The sequence below is a fragment of the Camelus bactrianus genome, chromosome 5 (assembly GCF_048773025.1).
Source record: "Camelus bactrianus isolate YW-2024 breed Bactrian camel chromosome 5, ASM4877302v1, whole genome shotgun sequence".
Taxonomy (NCBI): Eukaryota; Metazoa; Chordata; class Mammalia; order Artiodactyla; family Camelidae; genus Camelus; species Camelus bactrianus.
Window position 1 is genome coordinate 99127917 of NC_133543.1, and position 24978 is coordinate 99152894.

Sequence of the window (24978 nt, forward strand, 5' to 3'; positions counted from 1 at the left end):
TGGGGATTCAAACCCCATCCAGTTGGTACCAAAACCTGGGCCTTAACCACTACCATTATTTGCCAAGTTTAATTGCCAGAATGTCCATTTCTATATTAAGCTCAAATCAGCCATTGCATTAGCTATCTTTTGCTGGCAACAAATTAACCCAAGATGTAGTGGCTCGAAGCAACACACATTTGCTCTCTGTCAGTTTCTGTGGGTCAGGAATCTGGACATGACTTAGACCCTGCTCAGGGTCCCTCACAGGCTGCGTTCGAGGTGCCAGCAGGACAGGGATCAGTGTCTCAGAGCTCCAATGGGGAAGGACCTTCTTCCACAGTCACAAGCTTGTTGGCAGCGCTCAGCTCCTCTGGCTCTTGGACTGAGGCCTCAGCACCTCACTGACCATTGGCCTGAGGCCCTTCCACTGCGGTGGCCTGTCCCCAGGGTGCACAGCAGGGAGCCTAGGAAGATGGAAGTCATCCCTTTTGTAATCTACTCACAGAGGTAACATCCCTTCACTTTTGCTATATGCTGCTCATTGGGAGGCAGATATCTCCCAACATAGGGAGTTACACAGAGGCATGAATCCCAGGAGGTAAGGAGTGCTGAGGGCCATCTTTGAAAGCTGTCTACCACAGCCATCTGATTGCCATGAAACTATGGTTTCAGTTTTGCCTCTGAAGCCAGATAGACATGGTCTCTTATCCACCCATCTACCCATCCACCCACCTATCCATCCACCCATCCACCCATCCACCATCTATCCACCCATCTACCCTCCATCCACCCATCCATCCATCCTGTCAGTCTTCCAGCAAACATTTGAGGGTACTATAAACCAGATCCCACATTATGCTAAAAAAGATACCAGAATAAATGCAATTATTCCCTCTTCCCCCCACAGTACCCCCACCAAAGGTTGCAAGTGGAGTTTTTGCGTGTGTTGGGGTTGGGAGTGTCCGCTGAATGTTAGTGCTCTGGAGGATCAGTTCTCTTTCCTTCAAGCGCTCCTCATGTGCCACACTTCTGAGATTCCTTATCTTCCTGCTCACCCTCCTTTCATTGTCTCACGAATTTAGAAAACCTATTTTAAGCACTTCCTAAGTGCACAGTGTTATGGAAGCAGGTGCACGCATGTGCACGCATGTGCAAGCGTGAGTGCGTGCTTGCATGATGGGCTATATCTGATTTTCTTGGCTCTCTTTCCCCCTTTCTCATTTGTAGTTTTCCTGTCTCCCCTTAGGTCCTGAGGGAGACAGGGCCCACGGCTTTTTGGAGACACTCCTTCCCTGCCACATCTGCACCGAGCCCAGTTCAGAGTGGTGTCTTCAGTGAAGCAGGCTGTTGTGTGGTGCTCAGTGGAGGGAGGGCGGTGGGGCAGGGCAGGAACCAGTTCCACACTCCCAGGTGGGCAGGGGTACAAGGGAAACATGCCTCACCTGCTTGAGGGCCCCATCTCCTGACCTGCCTCCCAGGGCCCAGGGCTGGGTGAGCAAACTCTGAGAAAAGGGTCACCAGGTCTGTGGGATTAGCATCTTGAGGTGCCCAGCAGATGCCTTTGGGGTTACCACTGGGGGCACAGCACAAATGAATCTAATTTATTTTTTCCTCCTCTCCCTCTCGCAGCTTCAGAATAGGCCCCCAACTCTCATCTGTACTATTGCTACATCCTTTAAACAGATACCCTGGCTTCAGTCTCTGCCTATTACTGCCTTTCCACCCTATCCCACTCAATATGCCAGGTGGATCTGCTGACAGTCCTGAGCTTGTCACTCTCCTGCTCAAAAACATTTTACATAACCTCTGTTAAAAGGTTCACGAGTATCTGTCTAGAAGTGTTCTCTCTATACGTAATTTGCCTCCCTCCCTCCCTCCCTCTCTCTCTCTCATAGATACACACACACAGGCACAGAGACACACACACACCTATATCCTTTATTTTATGTAGGCGGAACCACAGCAGGTACATACCGTTCTGTGTCTCTGGTCTTGGTAATTTTCCAGTTCAGCACACCTTAAATCCTTCACTCTTTTTAATGATTGTCTACTATTCTGCTATAGGGATAGTCTGGGATGAAACTGATTGTTTCACTCAAACTGGCTGAATGTTTACATCCTCCCTAAATTCATAGGTTGAAAACTATCCCCAGTGTGATGGTGCAGAAGATGAGGCCTGTGGGAGGTGATTGCATCACGAGGGCTCTGCCTATGAGGGACTTACGTGTCCTTATCAGAGAGACCTTAGAGGGCTCCCCTGCCACTTCCGCTCTGTGAGGTTAGAGAGAGAAGACAGCCGTCTGTGAACCAGGAAGGGGGTTCTCACCAGACACCAAATATACCAATGCCTTGATCTTGAACTTCTCAGCCTCCAGAACAGTGAGAAATAAATTTCTGTTGTTTATAAGCCCCTAGTCTCTGGTATCTAGCAGCCCGAATGCACTAAGACACAGAGAAATCCCTTTCAAGACCTGGGATGCCCTTGACCAGAAGCTTTTGTGATGTTTTCTGGGTGATAATTTTTGATAGCTCATTCATGGATTTAACAGTAATAAGCCAATTATTTTAAAGTGATTATTATAACTGTGCATTGGCAGAAATTGAATATTCAAGTATAATAAGTTGAATTCATTGTAAGAGAATTTCTTTTAGGATTATCTACTAACTTCCTGTGTTGAGTTTGCGGTTGGAAGTGTGAAAGAGGAGAGGGACTTAAATGTTTAAAGTTTAAAAAAAAATTGTTGTGGGGTGGTTTGAAAAATACATTTGAAATAAATATATAAAGGTGATAGACCAGGTCCAGACAAGAAAAAGAACTGAGCAGAAACAGGAATACTTATCATAACATTTATTGACCACTTCTGGGGCAGGTTCTGTACTAAGCATTTTACATGAATTAACTTGTTTTACTATCAGTACAGTCTTCTCATGAGGAAGCCAGATGTACAGAAGTTAAATAGTTTACCCAAGATCATATTAAATTTCCCAAACACACAGAAATGCTGAAAAAATATAAAATCGTGTATATCATCCTCAAGAGTGAGGACGGTAAATCTCCAGGTGCCATAAATGAACACGTTATTCTTAGGTCATTCTGTATCTGCCCTGGTGAAATAGTTCTTTAGGGACTATTACACACATGGCCAGGAGACATGCTGTTTTGTGTTAACAGCTATGGGGAAACAAGAAAAGCCTTTGGACCTGAACACAGCAGGAATTTTGGAGAGGAATTATGGCTCAGAAGCTTAAAAATGTCCAGGCCAAGAGTGTAAATAAAGTCCTCTAGAAACAGAGGAGACACTGGGTTTTCACATGTGGTCCAAATTTTCACCCCTCACAAAGTACAGAAACTCAAAGATAGAAACTGAGGAAGGAAGTTGAGAGACTGTGAACCCTTCAGGCTTAGGTACAGGCAACTATGAGGGGGTGTTCTCAGTCTCAGACACTAGTGGGAACACCTCCACCACCATACCCAAAAGATAATTCCCATTGAGGGTGAGCTCACACACAAAAATTATGAAACATTTGAGGAAGTTCAGTAGGAAGAAAAGCATCCCACAAAAACGGGAGAGTTGACACTTGAGGAAATAGAAACAGTAGAATAAAAAAGACAAAAGAGTAAGTATGTCAGGTGCTTGAAGAGATAAAGGAGTAAAATCTATAAGATGAGAATAGGAAATCATGTTTTAAGATTAAGACTTTATTTTTTTAGAGCAATTTTAGGTTCACAGCAAGATTGAAGGGAAGATACAGAGATTTCCCATAGCCCCCATATACTCACAGCCTCCCCCATTATCAACATCCCCTATTACAGTAGTGCATTTGTTACAACTGATGAAGCCACTTTGATACATCATAATCACCCCAAGTGCATAGGTTACATTATAGTTCACCCTGGGTCTTGTATTTTCGGTAGGTTTAGACAAATGTATAATGACATGTACCCATCATTATAGTATCATATGGAGTATTTCCACTGCCTTAAAAATCATCTGTCCATCTCGTATTCATCCTCTGCCCCCATCCCCACAACCCCTGGCAACCACTGGTCTTTTTACTGTCTCCTTAATCTGCCTTTTCTGGAATGTCATGTAGTGGGAACAATATAGTAGGTCATCTTTTTAGATTGGCTGCGCACTTGTAATATGCATTTAAGGTCCCTCCATGTCTTTTCAATGGCTTGATAGCTCATTTCTTTTTAGTGCTGAGGTAATTGATTTTTAAAGTAAATTCAAAGAAGAACTAGAAATTACAGAAATAAAAATACTGCATTTAAAAAAATCTTAGCTAGACACAACTTTAGTGATTTGCGAGATATATCTGAGAAATCTCCCAGAATAAAGTGCCAGGAGGCAAAGAGATGGAAAATGTGAAAAATAAGTCAAAAGACTTTTGGAGAACAAATCAAGAAAACCCCATTTACATTTAATGGGCTGTTCTGAAGGAGAGAAGAGAGAGTGGAGGAGAGGCAGCATTCCAAGTATTAATGACAGAAATTTTTAGACAAAGAAAGACACAAGTTCTGCATTTGAAAAAGTGTGCTGAGTCCTAGACAAGGTAAATAAAAATAAATTCACACCTGGACATCCCATATTGGGACTGCAGAACATTAAAGATAAAGAAAAATCGCAAAAGCCATCAGAGAGAAAACAGTCTATATTGAAAGTCCGGATGGTCCTGGCAAGCCTGGTGCTAACCGTTCCCATGCGTTCATCTCTGCACTTCCTCCGACTCCAACAGTGCACCCACTACGTGCTGGGCTCTGTGCTCTCCTGCTGAGATGTCCTATCCCTCCGTTGTATGCTTCACTTTTCCTTCTGACCTGGCCCAGGTCCAGGAAGTCCTCCTGACTACCCCTGTCCTCCCGACCCCTCCTTGCTCTCCATCACAAACCACCCAGCACCCCCAGCTCCCTGCCTTCACTGGCCTCTGTTCCTTGCATGTGCAACTTTTTCCCATATAATAAGCACTGGGAGGTCTGGGACCTTCTCCAGGATCTTTCTCTCCATCTCCTGCCCAGAGTGGTTTTGGCTACACAGAGTGTGTTCAATAAATATTTTCAAACACTTCATCAATTGATCCTTCGGAATCAAACATAAACTGAATTTGCATGCTGAGTCAAGCCCATTTTTACAAGTTCTTTAAGCCCTTTTGAAACCATATTTCCCTACTTGATGATCTGGCCAGGAGAGAGTTAATAGGCACTATTAAGCCACATTTAAAGGCTTTCATTATGTTACTTACCATTATTTTTTTAGATAATGCCTTTTTAAACTAATAATAAAATTCACAAGAGTCTAGAAGAGTACAAGGAAGTAGATAAACATCGCTTGTAATCTTACTCATCAACATTAATTACTGAAAATATTTATTTATTCAGTCTATATTCAACAGATATTTACTAAATTTACTACTTTATTCCAGGTACCATGCTAAATTTTGGGGGGTGTAGCAATATATATTTTGATATAATTTTTGTGCATGTTTTAATATAGATTTTTAAGTATACAATACACACATTTAGAAAAGTGAGGTCCTAACTTATATGCCATCTTGTATCCTACTTTTTATACTTCATACCATCCCAGCATTTTCCCATGCATTATCTGAGTTTTTAAAACATGATTTTAATTAATTGGTGCCTTATATTCCATTTGAGGGGTTTGTTGCAGTTTCTTCAATGAGTCATTGCCCTTGGCAGGGGAGGGTATAGCTCAGTGGTAGAGTCCATGTTCAGCTTGCATGAGGTCCTGGGTTCCATCCCCAGTACCTTTATTTAAAAATAAGTAAATAAGTAAATAAATAAATAAACCTAATTACCTCCCCCCTTAAAAAAATAAATAAAATAAAAATCTATAAAAACCTGTTTAAAAAGTAAGCATGCAAACTAACAAAAAGTAACATTGAAAACAAAAAAATTAATAAAATATAAAATAAAATAAAATAATAAGAGTTATTACCCTTATATTTAACCCACTTTTTTCTTACATTAAAATAATTTTTGTTGTTGTTTATTATGAATTTTTAAGTGAGTTTTTAAAGAGCAGTTTTAGGTGTACAATCTTGAGAGAAAGATGCTGAGTTTTCCCGTATGCCCCCATTCCCATATGTGCATAACCTTCCCCATTGGCAACTCTGTTCACCAGAATGGTACATCTTTTTTATTTTTAACCATGGATGAACCTACACTGACATATCATAGTCACCCAAAGTCCATAATTTACCTTAGCATTCACTCTTAGTGGTGTACATTCTGTGGGTTTGGACATACATCCTTTGTTGTAATATCGTACAGAGTGTTTTCGCTGCCCTAAACAAGTATTTTTATAACTCCAGCATTTCGCCGCTTGATAGTTCATGATCCAAAAAGTTGCAAGCGTTTATCTCCTTACGGGTGAGCCCGCTTGTAAAACACCTCTTCTGTTGCGCAGTGAATTAGCCGGACAGCAGCAAGGATGTAAGGGCGTCGACCTCGAGGTGGTTCGTGGACCTCCAGTGGAGTGTGAGTCAGGGCTAGAGGTGGGGGTTTATGGGAGTCCTCATGGGGGCTGGTCTGTGGGTGGGGCTTTCAAACATAAACTAGGAGGTCAGGTGACTGCCTCTCTGAGACCTGGTGAGAGGGTTAGTCCAGAGCAGGAGCAGGAGGTCTCAGAACCACCATCCAGGGGGATGCTGTGACCTCGGGAGCTGACCGTCCAGGAAAGAGGCAACGAGGTGTGTCTGCACTCGACTCTGAGCTCCGGGAATCTTCTAGAGCTAAAGAGACCAAGAAAGGACTGTGTCCAGAGGAGGGAAGGGGAACAAATTAGGGAGACCTCCCTCACCCGCTGCTTCTAGACTAAGACAGGAAGTGCACTTTGCACTGAGTGGGACTGCCTTGTGACTTTTCCAACTCCTGCAGCCTCACGCACACGGGCGGTGAACTTGGGTGAGGAGGGGGTCTACCTTCTGGCTGTGTGCCAGCAAACTACTCGTCCTCCTGGGAACGAGCTCATGGCCCATGGAGCCGTAGACTTGGTTGTGGCAGGTGCAGAAGGAAAGGGCTCATTACCAGGTACCAGCCTCTAGTGGGTCCCTGCCGTATGCTGGATGCTGGGCTAAGAGATTTGGATGGGTTTTTTGCTTGCAAGCCTCACACTGTCGGCTCTGCCTGGAAAGGCAGCACCACCTGTTCACTCGCTGCCGGGTATTGATGGAGTATCAGTGATGTACCAGACACACTCTTGATACTGGGTGGTAGCAGCAGACGAGTGTATGGTCTGTAATGCAGCTGGGAGTCCACAGTGCTGTTTTTGCTTTGATTTTTCAGAGGAGGAGACTGAGGTCCCAAGAGGTCAAGGAGCTGTCCTGCTCACCCAGCTGGCCCTGGGAGAGCCAGTAGAGGAGCTGAGTCCTGTGTGGTCCAGCCCCTCCTTATCCCCAGCCCTGCACTTCCCTACTCTCCCAGGTCCTGGGAAGTCTGTTCCCCTCTGTAAACACATTTTGCTCGATGCATCCAACTAAGAGGCGAGCTTGACTCAGGCTGCCTGTGGCTCATTGTGATTCAGCATGACTGTGTAGAGAACTAGACAGACTTCCCCTGGCTAATGAGAGGCACCATCCTAACTGGGCCAAGGCTGGGTCTGTACACCCACGTCGCTCTGGAGCATGTAGGCTGATGAATGGGTGGCAGAAGTCAAGACCTCCCCAGGGGTTTATAGGCACAGGCCCAACAGAGGAGGCCTTGAGACTCCAGGTGAGGCCTGGGAGTGCACGTGCTGCACTGTTCTAGAAGCTGGGTCCCCCAGCCTCTGCTCACACCCCCTGACTTCCCACCCAGGCCCTGGGACCCAACCTGGAACACTCCTGTAGGTACAGCTTCTCTCTCAGAGGCGACCCACCTGTTTTCTTGTTGACATAAACGAGTTCTTCTGAACCAGGTAATTACGGAGTGATGATACAACATTTGGGGGTGTCTCAGGTGATGGCGATTTGTTTTTATCAAAATATATTTGATTTACAATGTTGTGTTAGCTTCTGGTGTACAGCTTAGTGACTCAGTTACATATATATATACACGTGTATATATATATACACGTGTATATATATATGTATGTATTCTTTTTCATTATAGATTATTCCAAGATTTTGAATATAGTTCCCTGTGCTATCTCATAGGACCTTGTTTATCTATTTTATATATAGTAGTTTGTATCTGCTCATCTCAAACTCCTGATTAATCCTTCCCCCTCCTTTCCCTTTTGGCAACCGTAAATGTGTTTTCTGTGTCTGTGAGACTTTCTGTTTTGTAAATAAGTTCATTTGTGTCATTGTTTTAGGTTCCACATGTAAGTGATATCATACATTTGTCTTTCTCTGTCTGACTTACTTCACTTAGTGTGATCATCTCTAGGCCCATCCATTTTGCTGCAAATTAGTTGATGGCCATTTTAAAGCCCACCAGCCCCCTGATGTGGCTCCCACTCTGTTCTTGGGGTGTTGGAGGACATGTCAGATGGGGCATGTGTGGAGAAGGCTCAACTCAGGAAAACTAATTCTTCCCCCCCGTTATTGCTGGTCTGGACCTCCAGGAGTACGCTCGGTGGTCTTGTGCTGGCACGGGTGTCAAGAGAGCTCCTCTCAGCCTGGGGTGGGCTTGAGCAGAGTTGTTGAACCCTCTGGAAATGTGGTTTTCTTGGGGAAAGAAACTGCTCAGGCTTTAGGACTGCTGCCCCACAGCCTTGCTCTGCTAGTGCTGTTGGTCAGCAAGATGGAGGCGGCTGCCTGCTCTTCGGAGAGAAGCATTATTTCAGTGTGGTAGCAACAGGCAAAGTTCTACCCCGACTGAGCCTAGAACAAGGCTCTTCCTCCTGGAAGGCTGCAGCGTTTCTCTCTCTTGCTTCCCAGATTTACTAGCTCTCATTGTTCTGGGCTCCCAGAGGGCAGCAACCAGGGCTTATCTGTTTATCTGTTTCCTGGCACATGTAAGGGGCTCAGTACAGATTTGTAAACTGCCACAGCATCTTCCTGAAGTGAGCAAGTGAATGCTGACAATAGGGCCCCTGGATCTGAAAGGTTCCAGTGAAGTTGTGCTCCCAACGGGAGAGAGAGAGGCAGGCAAGGACCTTGCACTGCCTGCCTTTTCTGAGGAAGCCTTTCAGACCTCAGAGTCCAGCTGTGGGTCTCGTGGCAGGCGGTCCTGGCGGTTAGGGGCGTGGGTTCTGGAATCCGGTGGTTAGGGGCGTGGGTTCTGGAATCCAGTGGTTAGGGGCGTGGGTTCTGGAATCTGGCGGATCCAGACTCAGCTCCACCCTCCCCTACCACCAACGCAAGGAAGTTATCTATTGTCTCCCTGACTCACTTCCCAGCTTCCCCTCGTCCGAGATGGGGGCGCTAAAGCCAGCCTCTTGGGCCTGTGGAGAGAGGGGAGCTTCCTTGTATAAGATGCTGTGCTTGGGCTCAGAGCCCACTAGGCCACAAACCACAGCAGCTGCTGGTAGCCTCAGGCAGAACCATTGGAAATCACTGCTATCCAATGACTTCTGACCTATGAAATGGTAGTTTCTTGAAGTTCAACCCAGCATGTCTTCTCTCTAATTGCTGATGCTGGAGTGTGAGACCAGCTTGTGCTGAGGGCCCTCCCCTTCCCCTCAGCCTCAGCCCCAGCCCTGGAGATGGAGGGGCCCACCTGGCACCTCCTACAGCTCCCTTCTTGCCAGATGTGGAGACACAACCCAGGGAGGTGGGTTCTTACCCAAAGATACACACCTGTTAAGGGTGTACCTACAACCAGAATTTGAATGTTTTGACTCTTAATTCAGTTCTCTTCTGACTAAGCCAGTCTGAGGCTGCTGCCAGTTTGGAGTCAGACCTGGGTCCAGTGGGTCAGCTACTACACAAGGTGCCAAAGCATCACTGGAAATGTAACAAGATGTGGGAAGATGGCATTTTCCAGAACTCCTTTCGGAGGCAGTACTACACGGGGTTTGAAGTGTTTTTAGCTCCAAATGCGACACTTTAAGGTTGGGTGAGCTCAGTGTCCTCAGCTATACAACGGGATAATAATAGTGTCAATGTCATAGGGGTGTTGTGGGGATTAAATGAATAAATATTTGTAAATTGTAAATAATATGATTTATAAAGACAATTTACAAAATATTTTAAAAAATATTATAGAGTAGTTAAAGAGTGTCTGGCGTGTTGTAAGGGCTATTATTACTGTGAAGACATTGGGGATTGGTGGTGCTGGTGGGTGTGCGAGTTTGGGTCAGTGCTGAATTACTGAGGATACAGAAGAGTCTTTGAATGGACACCGAGGTCCCCTTTTCCCTCCCCACCCTGCATCTTGTGCAGAATTTGGTTCTAAATACATATATGATAAATAGCAGCCTGGAGGGGCTGGGGTTAGTGTGTTCACAGCCTTCCTGCTCCACGCCAACATCTTTCCATAAGGGCGTCACTCTCAGATGCACAGGTTTTACAGAGGGCAGGGCATTTGTGGAACATTTGTGCCATCAAATAAGGCCATCTCTTTCAAGTGCTTGGACAGGTCTCAGCACTAGCGACCACTATTTGGTTTTGGCGATAATAGTAACCGACCCATCCCTACTAGAACATCAAGTCTGCAAGACCAGGGATCTCTGGTTTATTCACAAAGCATCCCAAGTTCCTAGAACAATGCAGGGGATAAGGTAGGAACACAATAAATATCTGTACCATGAATGAATAAATCTGTCCCTGCCCTAAAGGAGATCAGAGTCTAAAAGAGGAATCCAGAAAACAGTCATAAGGGGAGGGTATAGCTCAATTGGTAGAGTGCTTGCTTAGCATGCATGAGGTCTGGGGTTCAATCCCCAGTACCCCCATTAAAAAATAAATTAAACCTAATTACTTTCCCTGCAAAAACAAAACAAACAAACAGAAAACAGTCATAGATGCTATGGAAATCAATTCAGACTACTTTTTTCCCCCTTATTTAGCGACAAGCCATTTTATTTATTTATTTTTAAAATATATTTTTATTGAGGTATAGTCAGTTTACAATGTTGTGTTAATTTCTGATGTATAACACAATACTTCAGTCATATAGGAACATGCATGTATTTGTTTTCATATTCTTTTCCACCATAAATTACTACAAAATATTGAATATAGTTCCCTGGGCTATACAATGTAAACTTGTTGTTTATCTATTTTGTGTATATTAGAATCCACAAATCTTGAACTCCCAATTTATCCCTTCCCACCCCCTCCCCACTCTGGTAACCATAAATTTGTCTTCCATGTCTGTGAGTCTGTTTCTCTTTTGTAAATAAGTTCGTTTGTCTTTTTTGTTGTTGTTGTTTAGATTCCACATATAAGTAATATCATATAGTATTTTTCTTTCTCTTTCTGGCTTACTTCACTTAATATGATAATCTCTAGGTCCATTCATGTTGCTACAAATGGCATTATTTTATTATTTTTTATGGATGAGTAGTATTCCATTGTATAAATATACCACAGCTTCTTTATAATTCAGACTATTTTAAACGGAATTATCTTAACTTCTCCCTAGTTTGCCCTCCAAACTATATTAATTCTACTGCTTTCCATCTCTGAGAGCTGGGTTCCTCTTTCAGTGGTCACTGTCTCTGCTTCATCCAGGCTTTTATTCTATGTCACCTGGAAAACTGCAACACACACCTTCTGACCCTTGTCCCCTAAAACCAAAAGAAGGACTTCCTAAAAAGTAAATAAGGTGAGATCACTTCCTTACCTAAACAAGTTTGAAATCTTCCCATTGCCTCCCAGTCTAAGGTCCAACTCCAACAGCCAAGAAGTACATGCAAAGATGCTCAACATCCTTATTCATCATTATATCAAGTGCAAATCAAAACCACGGTCAGATACCACTTCACACCGATGGGCTATTATCAAAAAAGACACAGTAACCAGTGTCAGTGAGAATGCGAAGGGATTGGAACCTTAAAACACTGCTGGTTGGAATGTAAAATGGTACAGCTGATGTGGAAACAATCTGGCAGCAACTCAAAAAGTTAAACAGAGAATTACCATATGACTCAGCAGTTCTACTTCTGGGTGAATACCCAAGAGCTTACACAAACCCTTGATCAATTTTCTAGAGGACACTGCTGAACTGCATCTTTCTCTCCCATTTTCATTTTTATTTTTAATCCTATTTGATCCTTTCTCATCCACAGTTCATAACAAAGTTTCAGCCTAGCCACTGTTATGTCTTCCAAGCCCCGTTTTCTTGGACTGCCCTTTGCAGTTCTAGATTTTATCACGAAGACTTAGTGCCTCCACCATCATGTATTTTTACCTTGTCCTAACAATAATTTTCATAAGGGATTGAATAAAATGCTGATAGATGACATTTCTTTCTCAAAAATGTCAAGTTTTACATAGATACTATACGGACATGGTAGGGGAAAATGCAAGAAGTTGGAAAGGGTGTACAGAGGAAAGACTGTGTGACTCTGTGGCTCACCCTGATTTCTACTTCCTCTCCCCAAAGATCACATTGCAGGTGGGGCTCCCCAGAAAGTGGGCTCTGACGGGTATTTTATGGGGGAGTCTCCTGGGGTCAGCAGCCTGGAAAGAAAAGGAGGGGAGCGGGAGGGAGAGAGGGAGAAGCTGGGCTGTGCACCGTCTCAGGGAAGCTTTGGCTGAGCCCACGGGGAGCCCTGGACCTGGGACCCTTCAGAACATCCGAGTTAGGACAAGGGGGCCAGGTCTTTATATTCTGGGCCGCCAGGCACCAGATACAGCCTTTCCGGGGAATGACCAGGAGGAGGTTCTATTCAGGCCCTTGAAGGGGACCCAGGTGGCCTGGCATGGAACTCACTGTCATGCATGGTCACCAGGTTATCTCTGGCCTCGCCATCCTTTTTGGCCAAATACTTATCTAAAATTTCCATTTGCTTGTAGCTCTGGAGGATCCTAGAAGCCTGGGAGAGCTGTCAGGAGCGTCTACTCTGCCATTCACAACGCCCCTCCCCACCCCAGGGTGGGGGCAGCGGGGCCTTAGCCTCAGGCAGTCTGAGGAGGAGATCCTTAAGAAAACTGAGGCTTTCCCCCTTTTTCATTTTTTCTAAGACAACTTTCCAGGGCTCTGGAGTTATAAAAAGCTCCCACGTGTCATTTTCTGGTAATTCGGCAGCTGCAAAACGCCGCTGTGCCAGCCCTCCTATCCTACCTGGGGTTCAGTGTTTGATTGATGAATTGGGTTTGGCAAAAGTAGTGGAGATAAGGAGGTTTGTCAACTTATAATAAAAATACAACACAAGATGGAGAGGGTATAGCTCAAGAGGTAGAGAGCATACTTAGCATGCAAAAGGTCCTGAGTTCAATCCCCAACACTTCCTCTAAAAATAAATAAGTAAACCTAATTACTTCCCCCTCCAAAAAACAAAACAAAACAAAATACAACACAAAATATGCTTTTCCAAATACCCGCTCCTAATGTCTCATGGACAGAGGGGCTGTCAAGCTCCGTGGAAGGCACGTAAGAGTCGATGAGCAGGGGCTTGGAATGTAATAAAGAGGAATAAAGCCTGTGTGGGAGAATAGGCCACCTCGCCCATAGGGGAGCACCACCAGCCTGGGAAGACAGCTCTGACCCCATCTTGGGACATGATTGCAGGGCACTCATCTTCCCTTCTGTTGCCCTCCCCTAGGCCCCATGGTGTCCTGCCCCAACCTGCAGAAGGAGACAGTGTTCCAGGCAGGAGCACATGCCTACAGAATCCCTGCTCTGCTCTACCTGCCTCAGCAGAAGACCCTGCTGGCTTTTGCGGAAAAACGAACGAGCAAGAAGGATGAGCACGCGAAGCTAATTGTCCTGCGCAGGGGAAGCTACGACGCATCAGCCCACCAGGTCCAGGTAAGGCAGGATGTGGCCACTCTGCTCTGCCAGGAACATGGGGACCTGCCTGTCCTTAGATGGCTGAGGTCTGGAGGACAGAAGGACCCAGGGAACCATTAGGGATGGGGCCGAGAAGGTGTCCCCAAGTGATCACCCAGATCTCACACGGGTTCATTGTGAACAAGTCTGGTTGGCCTGGCTGCATCTGCTTTATTACAAGTCATTCAGGGAAACTGATTTTGGAAAAGTTTCCCTATGTCTTGAGAACCTGAAGGAGGACTAGTTCAGCATCATGTAACTTGCGGGGGTGGTTATCCTTTGAATTAAACTAATGTGGGGTGTGTGGTTGGGGTGATTGCTTGTGTCCTGAAGTTTCAGCACGTAGATCATGTAATTTTGATAAAGACACCCAAGACTGGCTTATCGCATATGAAGGATTTAATATTATTATTATCTCTTCTTTGTGGTATTATTTCCTAGTAATTGTTCAGAGCATGAGTTTGAAGCACATGGACCTGGGTTCAAGTCCTGGTTCCACCACTTACCAGAGACATGGCTTTGGGTAGCTCGTCTACCTTATCTAAGCCTCTCATTCTACAGATGTAAGATGGAGCCAATAATACCTGTCCCCCAGAAGTCAGGAGTTAGAGGAGACCATGGATGTTAGGCTCTCAGCAAAGTATCTGCCCTTAGAATCGCTCATGGGGGGTAGCTATGAATAAATGGGGACAGACAGCAGAGCTGCAGCATGTATGATGTAGACTCGGGGACTGTGGGAGCTCACTGTGAGTCGTTAGTGTCATGGTGTTGCCCCCTCCTAGGCTGCATTAATAGAGTATGAGGCATAGAAGATGGGAGGTGATTGTCATATTCTGTCCCATGCTGGCAGACTATTGGGGTTATTACTAGGGCTTTATGTTGCAAGAATGGAGCTAGACTGGGCTGGTAAGTGGAAGGAGCCAGCATGAAGCTGGGAAGGGCTCATGCCTGAATCATCTTTGTGCTTGGGGTCTAGCATGTGGTGGGTGCCCTGTGATGCATGTTGGTGGGAGTGGGAGCAATAGCCATTCAAATGAAGAGTGGGCTGCCTTGGAGGGAGTGAGGCGGAGACCTGGCCCTACTCTGGAGGTGCTGTGAGGGTGAGTGAGTGCTGGGCCACGAGTTCTCCTCTGTGACCTTTCACCCTAACCCCATGAGACTCCCCTCCCCCCGAGCGCAGCCCCTGTCACTGTCACTGGCCAGTTCAAGGCTGTGCTCCTCCTTCTCTCCTCACCTTCAGTGGCACGCCCAGGAGACGGTGGCCCAAGCCCAGCTAAAGGGCCACAGGTCCATGAACCCAAGCCCCTTGTACGATGAGAAGACAGGGACCCTCTTCCTCTTCTTCATTGCCATCCCGGGGCAGGTCTCTGAGCACCACCAGCTCCGTACCAGGGTCAACGTGACGCGGCTGTGCCAAGTCACCAGCACCGACCACGGGAGGTCCTGGAGTCCTGCCAGAGACCTCACGGACTCAGCCATCGGCCCAGCCCACAAGGACTGGGCCACTTTTGCGGTGGGCCCAGGACACTGTCTGCAGCTGGACAACCAGTCCCGAAGCCTAGTGGTGCCAGCCTACGCTTACCGGAACCTCCCCTTCCCGCGGGGGCCTTCCCCCTCTGCCTTCTGCTTCATCAGCCATGACCAGGGGTGCATGTGGCTGAGAGGGCACTTTGTGGCCCAGGAAAGCCTGGAGTGCCAGGTGGCTGAAGTTGGGGATGTAAAGCAGAGGGTGGTGTATCTGAATGCCAGGAGCCCCCTCCGAGCCAGGGTCCAGGCCGAGAGCGCCAATGATGGGCTGGATTTTAGGGAGACCCAGCCGGTGAAGAAGCTGGTGGAGCCCCCCCATGGCTGCCATGGGAGCATCGTCAGCTTCCCCAGTCCCCGGGTGGGGTCAGGCTCCCCAGACCGGTGGCTGCTCTACACCCACCCCACTGACCCACAGCGGAGATCCAACCTGGGCGTGTACCTCAACCGGTGGCCCCCCGCGCCCTTGGCCTGGTCAGAGCCCACCCTGCTGGCCACAGGCAGCTGCGCTTACTCTGATCTTCAGAGCTTGGGTGCCGGCCCCGATGGGTCACCCCAGTTTGGGTGTCTGTACGAATCGGATGATTACGAAGAGATTGTCTTCATCATGTTCACCCTGAAACAAGCCTTCCCAGCTGAATGTTTCTGCAGTGAGCAGTCAGTCCACTGTGCACTGCCCTAAAAGGGCTCTCCCAACTGACACGCTGGTGATTTCCTTTCTCTAGGGGCCTCTTGACCTCAGAGGCTGCCTCTGATTCTTTTTGGTGAAACTGTGTGTCTGCCTCTGGGCTCCTTTCCTCCTGCGTGGTCTCAGCCTTCCTGCAGGGTTCTATTTTCAGCCTAGAAACTGAAGGAGCCCAGCTTCCCGGAGCCCCTTGGCTCAGCCTGCCTCCTCCCTCCAGCCCAGCTCTTCTGCAGATCTTGACAAACTGTCTAGTCCAGCCCATTCCTTCTTAGCAAATGCTCATCACGTTCCTGGGGAAAGGCTGGGACAAAGATGTAAATTAGCAGAAACGTGTGTATATACTTGTCTGTCTGTCTGTGTCTCCCTCCTTTGCAGGGAGGTCAGGCTGAGTCTAGGAAAATTAAGCCCACTTAGGTCATCGTATTCATTTGTCAGGGCTGCTGTAACAAATTACCATGAACTTGGAGGCTTAAAACAACCGAAATTTATTCTTTCATCCTTCTGGAGGCTGGAAGTCCAAAATCAAGGTGTCCAAAGGGCTGTGCTCCCTCCCGAGGTCCTAGGGGAGGTTCCATTCCTAGCCTCTCAGCTCCTGGTGGGCCCAGGCCTTCCTTGGCTCATGGCTGCATCACTCATCTCTCCCTCCATCTCCGCAGGGCTTTCTCTTCCTCCTCCTCCGTTTTTCCTTCTGTATCTTATTAGAACATCTGTGATTGGATTTAGAGCCCACCTGGATAATCCAGGCTGATCGTTCACTGAATTACATCCACGAAGCCTCTTTTCCAAATAACATCACAGTCACAGATTCTGGGGTTAGAAGATGGATCTATCTTTTGGGGCCACCGCTCCTCCCACCGCAGTCTCGGAAGTTCTTCTATAGGTGATGTGGCTAAAGGTGAGAATGAAATTCCAATGGATCAGATAATTCAGAAGAATGGAGGAGACAGGAGGGCTTGGGCTGTTGGATGTGGGTCTACGGCACAGAGCTGCTCTGGGGCACTCGCTCTTTGTGGTGACATGTGTGTCACCATGTGGAGGCTACAAAAGAGGGGAGAGGTGCTGTGGTTGTGTAGTTCTTGCTGTGTAGAAAAAGAAGGCAGGTGACATCCTGGGTGGAGGAGGCTGACTCCTCTCCAGGGTCCTCAGGGGCCTTTGCCGCTTGTCCCTGTGGAAAAGTGAACTTGCACCCCATCCTCATCAGACCCCCCTCTTATTAACTCTTTTATAGATCAGGCTAGTCTACTGGTTTGATGACAGGGGATCAAAAGACAGCAGTCAAGGGTTCTTGCAGCGGAGCTGCATCTCTATGTGGCCAGGCAGTGGTTAGATGGAATGTTCACAGGGTGGACAGCTGGGGACAGGGCTTTGGTTCTGGGTGTGGTTCCCACACTGGCCTCCTGATGCTGCTTCTCTGAGTGAGATCTTAAGAAATCCAGCTGGAAGAATGAGGTATTAGGGCCTGGTCATTGCTGGGTTGGAAAGTTTGGCCCCTCTGTTTTGGGGATGCCCACCTGATGTCTTCTGAACCCCTCAAAGGTAGCTGTAAGTGAGGGGCTGAGGCCAAATCAGGAGGGTGAGGATGAGGGGCAATGCGCTTTCAAGAAGTTTCAAGGTGGGACAACCCTATAGTGTATTGTCTCAGTTGGGACACTTTTGAGAATGAGAGGAGGATGCTCTTAATAGTTATACCAAGACAGTGGGCATTAACCAGGACTATACCAGCCATATCTGAGGTTTGAGAGAGAAAGACCCACTAAAGATTATGCCAGGGGCTGACCTCTATTTACTATCCTGGAAGAGTCAATCATCTGTTAAGGCCTTGAGATGAGGCAGGAAAAAGGTGGGGCATCTGGCCACTGCCAAGCAAAACATTGCTCTCTTAAACCCTCTCCATTCACAGAGGTCAGTGGGTCTCAAATCCAACTGCTCGTTAGAATTCCCTGGGGAGCTTTAAATCATGTTGATGCCCAGGCACGGTTATTTTTTCAAAAGCTCCTCCAGTTATTCCAGTGAACACAAAGATCAAGAACCACTGGCACAATGATCTCTAAAGCTTCTTCTAGTTCTTCTGATTTGAACAACAACAAAGCAATAGTTGATTTGGTTAAAGCCGAGCTGATCTACTCACCAAAAGACACCATCGAGAGAGTGATAAGCCATAAATGGGGAGAGGAGATTTATAATACATCTGACAAAGGACTTGTATCTAGAATATATAAAGAGCTCCTACAAATCAATAAGAAAAAAGATGAACAATCCAGAAAAAAAAAAAAAAAGAGCAAAAGGCTTGAACTGTCACTTCACAAAAGAGGATGTCCCAAAGGCTGCCAAACATGTTCCTCAGGGAAATGCAAATAAAAACCATAGGATACATATCACTAGAAGGACTGAAATGAAAAGGATTGACAACAGCAAGTATTGGCAAGGATGTGAAGCAACCAGGACATGCATACATTTCTGGAGGAAGTGTAACTGGTATAATCACTTTGGAGAGCTGTTTGGTAATATCTGCTAAAGGTGAACAGGAAATACTCTATGACCCAGCAATTCCACTCTGAAATGTATTTCCAAGAGAAATGACTATATACAGCTGCTGAAGACACATATACAAATGTTTATGGCGTCTTCATTCCTGAGAATCCCAAATTGAAAACAACCCAAAGGTAGATCAAAAACAGAATGGACAGCAAATTGGGGGATACTGTACAACAAGAAAAGAATGAACTGCTACCCACAGTAGCATGGATGATTTTCAGACATTATGTTGAGTGAAGGAAGACAGACTTGGGAGGGTATAGCTCAGTGGTAGAGCGCATGCTTAGCATGCATGAGGTCCTGAGTTCAATCCCCAGTACCACCACTTAAAAAATAAATAAGTAAACCTAATTACCTGCTTCCCTGCAAAAGATAAATAAACAAATTAAAAAAAAAAAAAGAAAACAGACTCCGAAGAGTACATACTTTATTACTGATGTGAAATTCAAAGCCAGGCAAAACCAATCTATGCTGTATGTATCAGGGGAGTGACCAGCTCTGGTCGGGGAGAGCCGTTCACTAAGAAGGTATCAGAAGGAGACTTCTGGGTGTTGGGGGACTTTCTCTTGTTTGATCTGGTGCCGGTTATGTGGGTGATTCCATATGTTAAAAACTCAGTGGGGTGAGGAGGGTACAGCTCAGTGGTAGAGCACATGCTTAACATGCCCGAGGTCTTGGATTCAATCCCCAGTGCCTCCATTAAAAAAGCAAACAAACAAACTCAATGAGCTGTGAACACAAGATCTGTGGTCCTCACTGTGTGTGTGTATACTTCATACTTCAATAAAAAATAAACATTGAACCAAATAGTGGATTTGCTAGTTAAACCTCCAAGTCAATATATTGTATTGTGTTGTAAAACTTTGGAACTGAATATTTTTTAATAAACTTGTTGGGGGGAATAATTTTAGATTTATAGAGAAGTTGCAAAGCTAGTACAGAGTGTTCCTGAATACCCCACACCCAGTCTCCCCTGATGTTAACATCTTACATAACTGGTGCATTGATCAAAACTAAGAGGTTAACACTGGTGCGTTACTGTTAACTAAACTCCAGACTTTATTTTGATTTCATCAGTTTTTCCACCAATGTCCTTTTTTTGTTCTGGGATCCAATCCAGGTTACATTTAGTGAAACTGAATTTTTACTGAGACTTGCGACCTTTGAGACACACACACAGATTGATACACAGTTCCAGCAGGCGCCTCCCCTCCTCCACCTTCCCCTAAAAGCCACTTGTCAAACAAATAAACACCCAAATGCAAAGAATGTGTGCCACAGGCTCAGACTTCTCCAGTGCAAATGTCGGAAACAGTTCAGACTCCGAAGTCGGAGGAGGCCCCAAAGTCAGTTAACGCCGGAGCTCCAGGTCCAGGCTGTGCCAGATTAGAGGCACAGTTTCGAGCCCAGTGCTACTGCCTGGGACCTCAGGGGTTGGTGTGTGTATGTGTGTGTGTGTGCATGGCCATTGTATATCCACGTCCAGGCCCAGGCTGAGGGGAGGCTGGGGGAGCAGCCCTGTTTAGTACGCCACCCAGTGTCCCCACAAACAGGGCATGGACACATCAGGGAGCAAGGAAGCCTGACCTCACCTGCACTCCCCTTAGCACAGACGAGGAGACCTGGGGCTCAGCTTTGGGGAGCCCCTTGGGCCTGATCCTCGCAGATATTTGACTCAGAGCTGCTAGTGCCCGCCTTGCCTCCACGCAGCTGCCCTGTGCAGCACCTCTGTCCGCACACCACCTTGAACCGCACCCTCTGGTATTGCCGTTCCAACTTGGTAGTCATAGGAGCCTCTCCACATTTATTTCTTGGCCTTCTAGGGACAGCAACCGTGGCCTGGACCCTTGGAACCTGGGGGGACCAGCTCTGGGAAGCCATCGAGGAAGGGTCTCAAGGGCTGGGGAGTTGGCCTGGCCCCTGGCATACCTGACCCTGGGGAGCAGGAACCAAGGCCCTGACAAGGCCTGTATGGTAGGCTGAAGAATGACCCCTAACAATGTCCGCGTCCTGATCCCTAGAACCTGGGCATGTGGCTGGCTGTCCATGGCTAAAGGGACTTTACAGATGGGATTAAGTTGGGGGGGGGGTCTTGAGATGGGGAGATCATCCTGAGTTATCTGGGTGGGATGTGGGGGGGGGCACGAGTATCTGGAGCACCAGGAGGCAGGGGGAGAGCCGACTAGGGAGACACAGAGGGGATGGGACACTGAAACAAAACACTGCACTGCTGGCTTTGAAGGTGGAAGACACCACAAGCCAAGGAAGGACTCTGGAGGGCGTGTGGCCTGCTGATACCCTGACGTTAGCCCAGTGAAACTGACTTTGCCCTTCCGCCCTTCAGAGCTGTCAGAGAGAGTGTGTGTGGCTTTAAGCCACTGAGTGGGTGGTGGTTTGTTACAGTGACAATAAGAAACCAATACCACTCTGCTATTCTTGCCTCAGCAACTGAGAAGGGGGTGTTGAGGCTCGAGTGAGGAAGGGAGTGCTTCTGCAGTCAGCTCTGGACACTTCAAGGTTACAGGGGCCAAAAGTATTCAGAAAAAGACAAGCTAGAAAAGAGATCATTTCTGTCACTGACTCTCTCTGGTCAATTCTGACATCTGATGGCTCAAGAAAAGTGACAGAGAGGTTTTGACATCTATCACCCCTGTCGTCACAAACTTTCCTGAGATTTCAGAATCCCTCTTCCACCCCAGGGAATCCAGACCTTCCATGATATCAGAGGACGCCATCCTCCAAACCCAGGGAGAGGTTTGATAGACTATTATGTTACCACGGCAACCTTCCACTCCCTCCAGTCACCCCGTGGGAACCTGGACCACGTTCCAAGAGTTCCTGTCTGTGGGCAGGAGCCTAACGCCCTTCTTGGCCTATTGAGTGTAAGGGTGAGCTCACGGGTCTTCTAAGAATCCTCTGCCCCATCTGGTCAAATAGGGGCCAGGCAGCCCTCCAACAACTAGCCCCACGCGAGGGCTCTGTGGAGCCCGACTGCATCCTGCCATCTTTACAGCCCCTGCCTCTCTACCCAGGGGCAGGCTTCCTGAGGACCAGGGACCTCCCCAAAGGAGAAGGATGGTGCCAGATGCCCTGCCGTCCAGAGACCTGAGCTCAGAAACGCTGTCAGTGCAGAGGAGTCGGAGCTCTTGTCACCATTAGCAACCCCCAGGACAGGGTCATCATTTCCATCACGTCCCCACTTATTTCCCCTCTTTGTTCTGTCCAGACACATGATGGCTCACGGGAAATGACCGTGGAGAATTGAGCTGCATGCCGTGGTCACTCATGTTGCTGAGATTTTGCAGAACAGGTCTGCTAAGAATCCAGAACAGATCAGAGTCAGTGACATGGCCAAGGCCACCTTCCCCACCCCACCCACTCCAGGTGCCAGGAGTTCCGTTTGCTTCCCTGGGGATGGCAGGATGGCTGAGGCCACCATTACATGAAAGAATATTAAGTGTCAGCCTTGAACCAGATGTCCTGGAGCTGGGGAGTCAACGGTGACAAGACAGAGCCTCAAGAAAGAGTTTCCTCAAGAAGCTTGTACCTCATGAAATAAAGTGGATGATAAACACATGGGCAGCTTAGAGGGAACTGCAGCTCTGTTTGGGTTAGTGACAAAGTGAATGTAAACAGGAGTAACGTGGTCAAGAATGAGAGGAGGTGCCACTTGAGCGGAGCCCGGGGGGAACCACAACACATTTTGACTGTTTGTCTCAAGGAGCCACAGCCATGGACCCAGGATCTGACCAGCATCCAGCTGGCTGCTGGCCCTGGGACCTTAGTCCCCAGCCTTTCCCTGGTGTCGCCCTCTGCCCCTTAGAGCTGCGGCTCACACGATGGGGGCCCCAGAGCAGCTGGCAGAGTTGTGAGATATGCAGACTCTTGGGTCCCCTTGACTCCTGAATCTGAAATTCTGGGGACGGGGCCTAGCAAGCGGTGTTTTAACAAGCACCCCAGATGATGCCAATGCGGTGAAAGTTTGAGAACTTGGAGAAACCCTGGTAGAGAGCCCCGTGTGCTTGGTACCTTGTTCAAGACTCAGGAAGCTCCTCCCAGCTCTGCAAGACCACCCTCGCTGCCCCCGTGCTCTTACTGATGCAAATGACCGCTGGTGGGATTTAAGGCCTGGACCCCGGAGGAGGGTGGTTGCTGACGGGAGTGAAGGGTTGGCAAACTCCTCTCTGCCCAGACTTTCTCTCTGCCTGCAGAGAAGGTACTGCTGGGCACACCTGTCTAACTTGGTCAAAACAATTAGAAGAGGGTGTTCTTTGGGCCTGGAATAAAGGTCCACAGTGTCTCAATGAACCTTCCCTTGATGCCAGTGGGTTTGTAGCCTACTTGCTTCTTGCTAGTCCTTTACAGCCATGTCCCCCTCTGTTAGCTGTGGTCCATCCCTGACCCTGACCCGGCCAACAACCTTCCTCTGTCACGAATCCTTGCCCTGAACTATAACATCTGTCGGCACTTGTAAGATGAATCTGGCCCCTCCTTGGCCATGCTGTAGCTTAAATGTACATTTCCAATTGACATAACCTAACAGAAAGGCTGATAATGAATTTCTACAAGATTCTCAAGTCATGAAGCTGCACAGAGATCTTGTGCAGCCTTTGTACACATGGCCCCTCAGTCGAGGAGCAGCCCCCTTCCACTTTTGGCGAGTCCACTATCTGCCTTGTTCTTTCAACAGATGCCGGTGCCATGTGCAGGAAGACCATGGGACACGAGCCTAATGAAGCCAGACACTGGACAGCCTGTTTCATGACAGGGGACACTGTCTGAAATTTGTCAGGACCTAAAATGAACAAGCCACAAGAATCACCTTCTTGGTGAGGTCCACCACCGCCATGTCAGATTCTACCTCGTCCCCTAAGAGTTTTAATCTTGCCAAAGCCACACACACGCACACACGTGCACACACATGCATGTATGCAGACTCTCAGGCAGAGTTTCTCACCCATCCTCTCCTCCCCCGTGGGCCAGCTCTTCATGTTGGTTTCCTCAAGACCACACAGCTGTGTCGAGGCAGGGCCAGCAGGACAACTGGGTTATCTGAGCCCAGACCAGTGTTCCCACATCTGTTCTGAATCCTCTCCATCCTCTCTTCCTGGACAACCAGGTTCAAAGGTGTCCGTGCGTCCAGGTTCTGGGACGTGGAGTTTGGCTTGGCCTGTCTCCAGAGCCTGCGTCCTTAGCCACAGGGCACTGTGCGGCCTTCCCTGGTGTCCCCTCTTTGCCCCACCAGAGAGGGCAGGGGATGGCAGCAGGGAGGTCGGCCCTGGTCCGCGGACTTGCCAGTCTGCGGTGCCTAAGAAGGCGGCAGTTCACACAGAGCCAGGAAGAGCTGGAGAGCTCAGCGCTCAGAGGCCCCTGTGCTGCGTCGTGAGAATTCAGTGCCCGGGCCATGCTGTCACCCTGGGCTCATGCCCACTGGGAGAAGATGAAATGAAGGAATCCAGTATTTAAATGTGACACTTAAATCACACTGCTCCAAGAAGAGGTGGGAAAGCTGACTGTACTTTTGGCAAGGTGTTACTTTTTCAAATTCCATTTTTTGCACTGTTTTTAGGGGAGGGTTTCAAAGTAATGGTTGCCAAACATTTGGAAGTACAGAGAAGCAGGAAAAACCACCCATAATCCTGCTAGCCAGAGGCACACATTCTTCTGGCCTTTCATCTGTGGACTTTTCTTTCTTCCCGCAAACTGAGACTGTGCTTTAAAGTCAATATAGGATCATGCTTTTTACCCTTTCTTGAGGTTATATCATAAACATTTCCTCCGCATTATTTTCTTGCTAAAGCTAGTACTTCAGAGAGACATACTACAAATTATGTAACCAGTCTCTGGGTATAAGAAATTGAAGTTACTTACATTTTTTTCTGTTGTAAGTACACTGAGATAAACACTTCAGTGAGTACATCTTAGTCCTTATCTGTGATTATGTCTGTAGATTGAGTCCCCTGAAAGGAATTATTGAGTCAAAGATGAACACTTGATTTCTCTTGAAATGTGTAGTTTGTAAGTGTAAACCACAACTCCCCACTATGAGCTTATAACACCCTAAAATGGCTTTCTTCTTTTATAGTTTTACACAGCCGAGCTCCCAGATAATCATGCATTTGTTCTTTAATTCATAAATCCCTGCTTTCTCCCTGATGTGGTTTATAATCTGGTTAAAGACCAGAGGTAGACACACACACGGAAAGTTCTAGAACCACAGAGGCCCTGAGTATCACCTGTTCTAACTTTGTTCATCTGATGAGTTCAGAACAGAAGCCAGGGGCGGCGGGTGACTTGCTCCAAGTCGAACAGTCCTGGCCTGGACTGTATCAGGCCCCCTGCAGGTACCCCCACCCCGACCGCT

At 47.3% G+C, this 24978-nt stretch overlaps 1 protein-coding gene across 2 annotated transcripts in view; it reads left to right on the forward strand.

Annotated features, from left to right (window-relative positions):
• Positions 1–20271, forward strand: part of NEU2 (neuraminidase 2) — a 53776-nt gene extending 33505 nt beyond the window's left edge. The window contains exons 1-3 of one of the 2 annotated variants that reach the window (XM_045511587.2): positions 7657–7901; positions 13644–13849; positions 15111–20271. In XM_045511587.2, coding sequence (XP_045367543.1) covers positions 13649–13849; positions 15111–16076 — 1167 coding nt within the window. In that variant the 5' untranslated portion in view covers positions 7657–7901; positions 13644–13648 and the 3' untranslated portion in view covers positions 16077–20271. Of the gene's footprint in view, positions 1–7656; positions 7902–13643; positions 13850–15110 lie in introns of those variants that run through there. The other variant, XM_045511586.2, reaches the window with a different exon arrangement.
• Positions 20272–24978: the final 4707 nt, after the last annotated feature.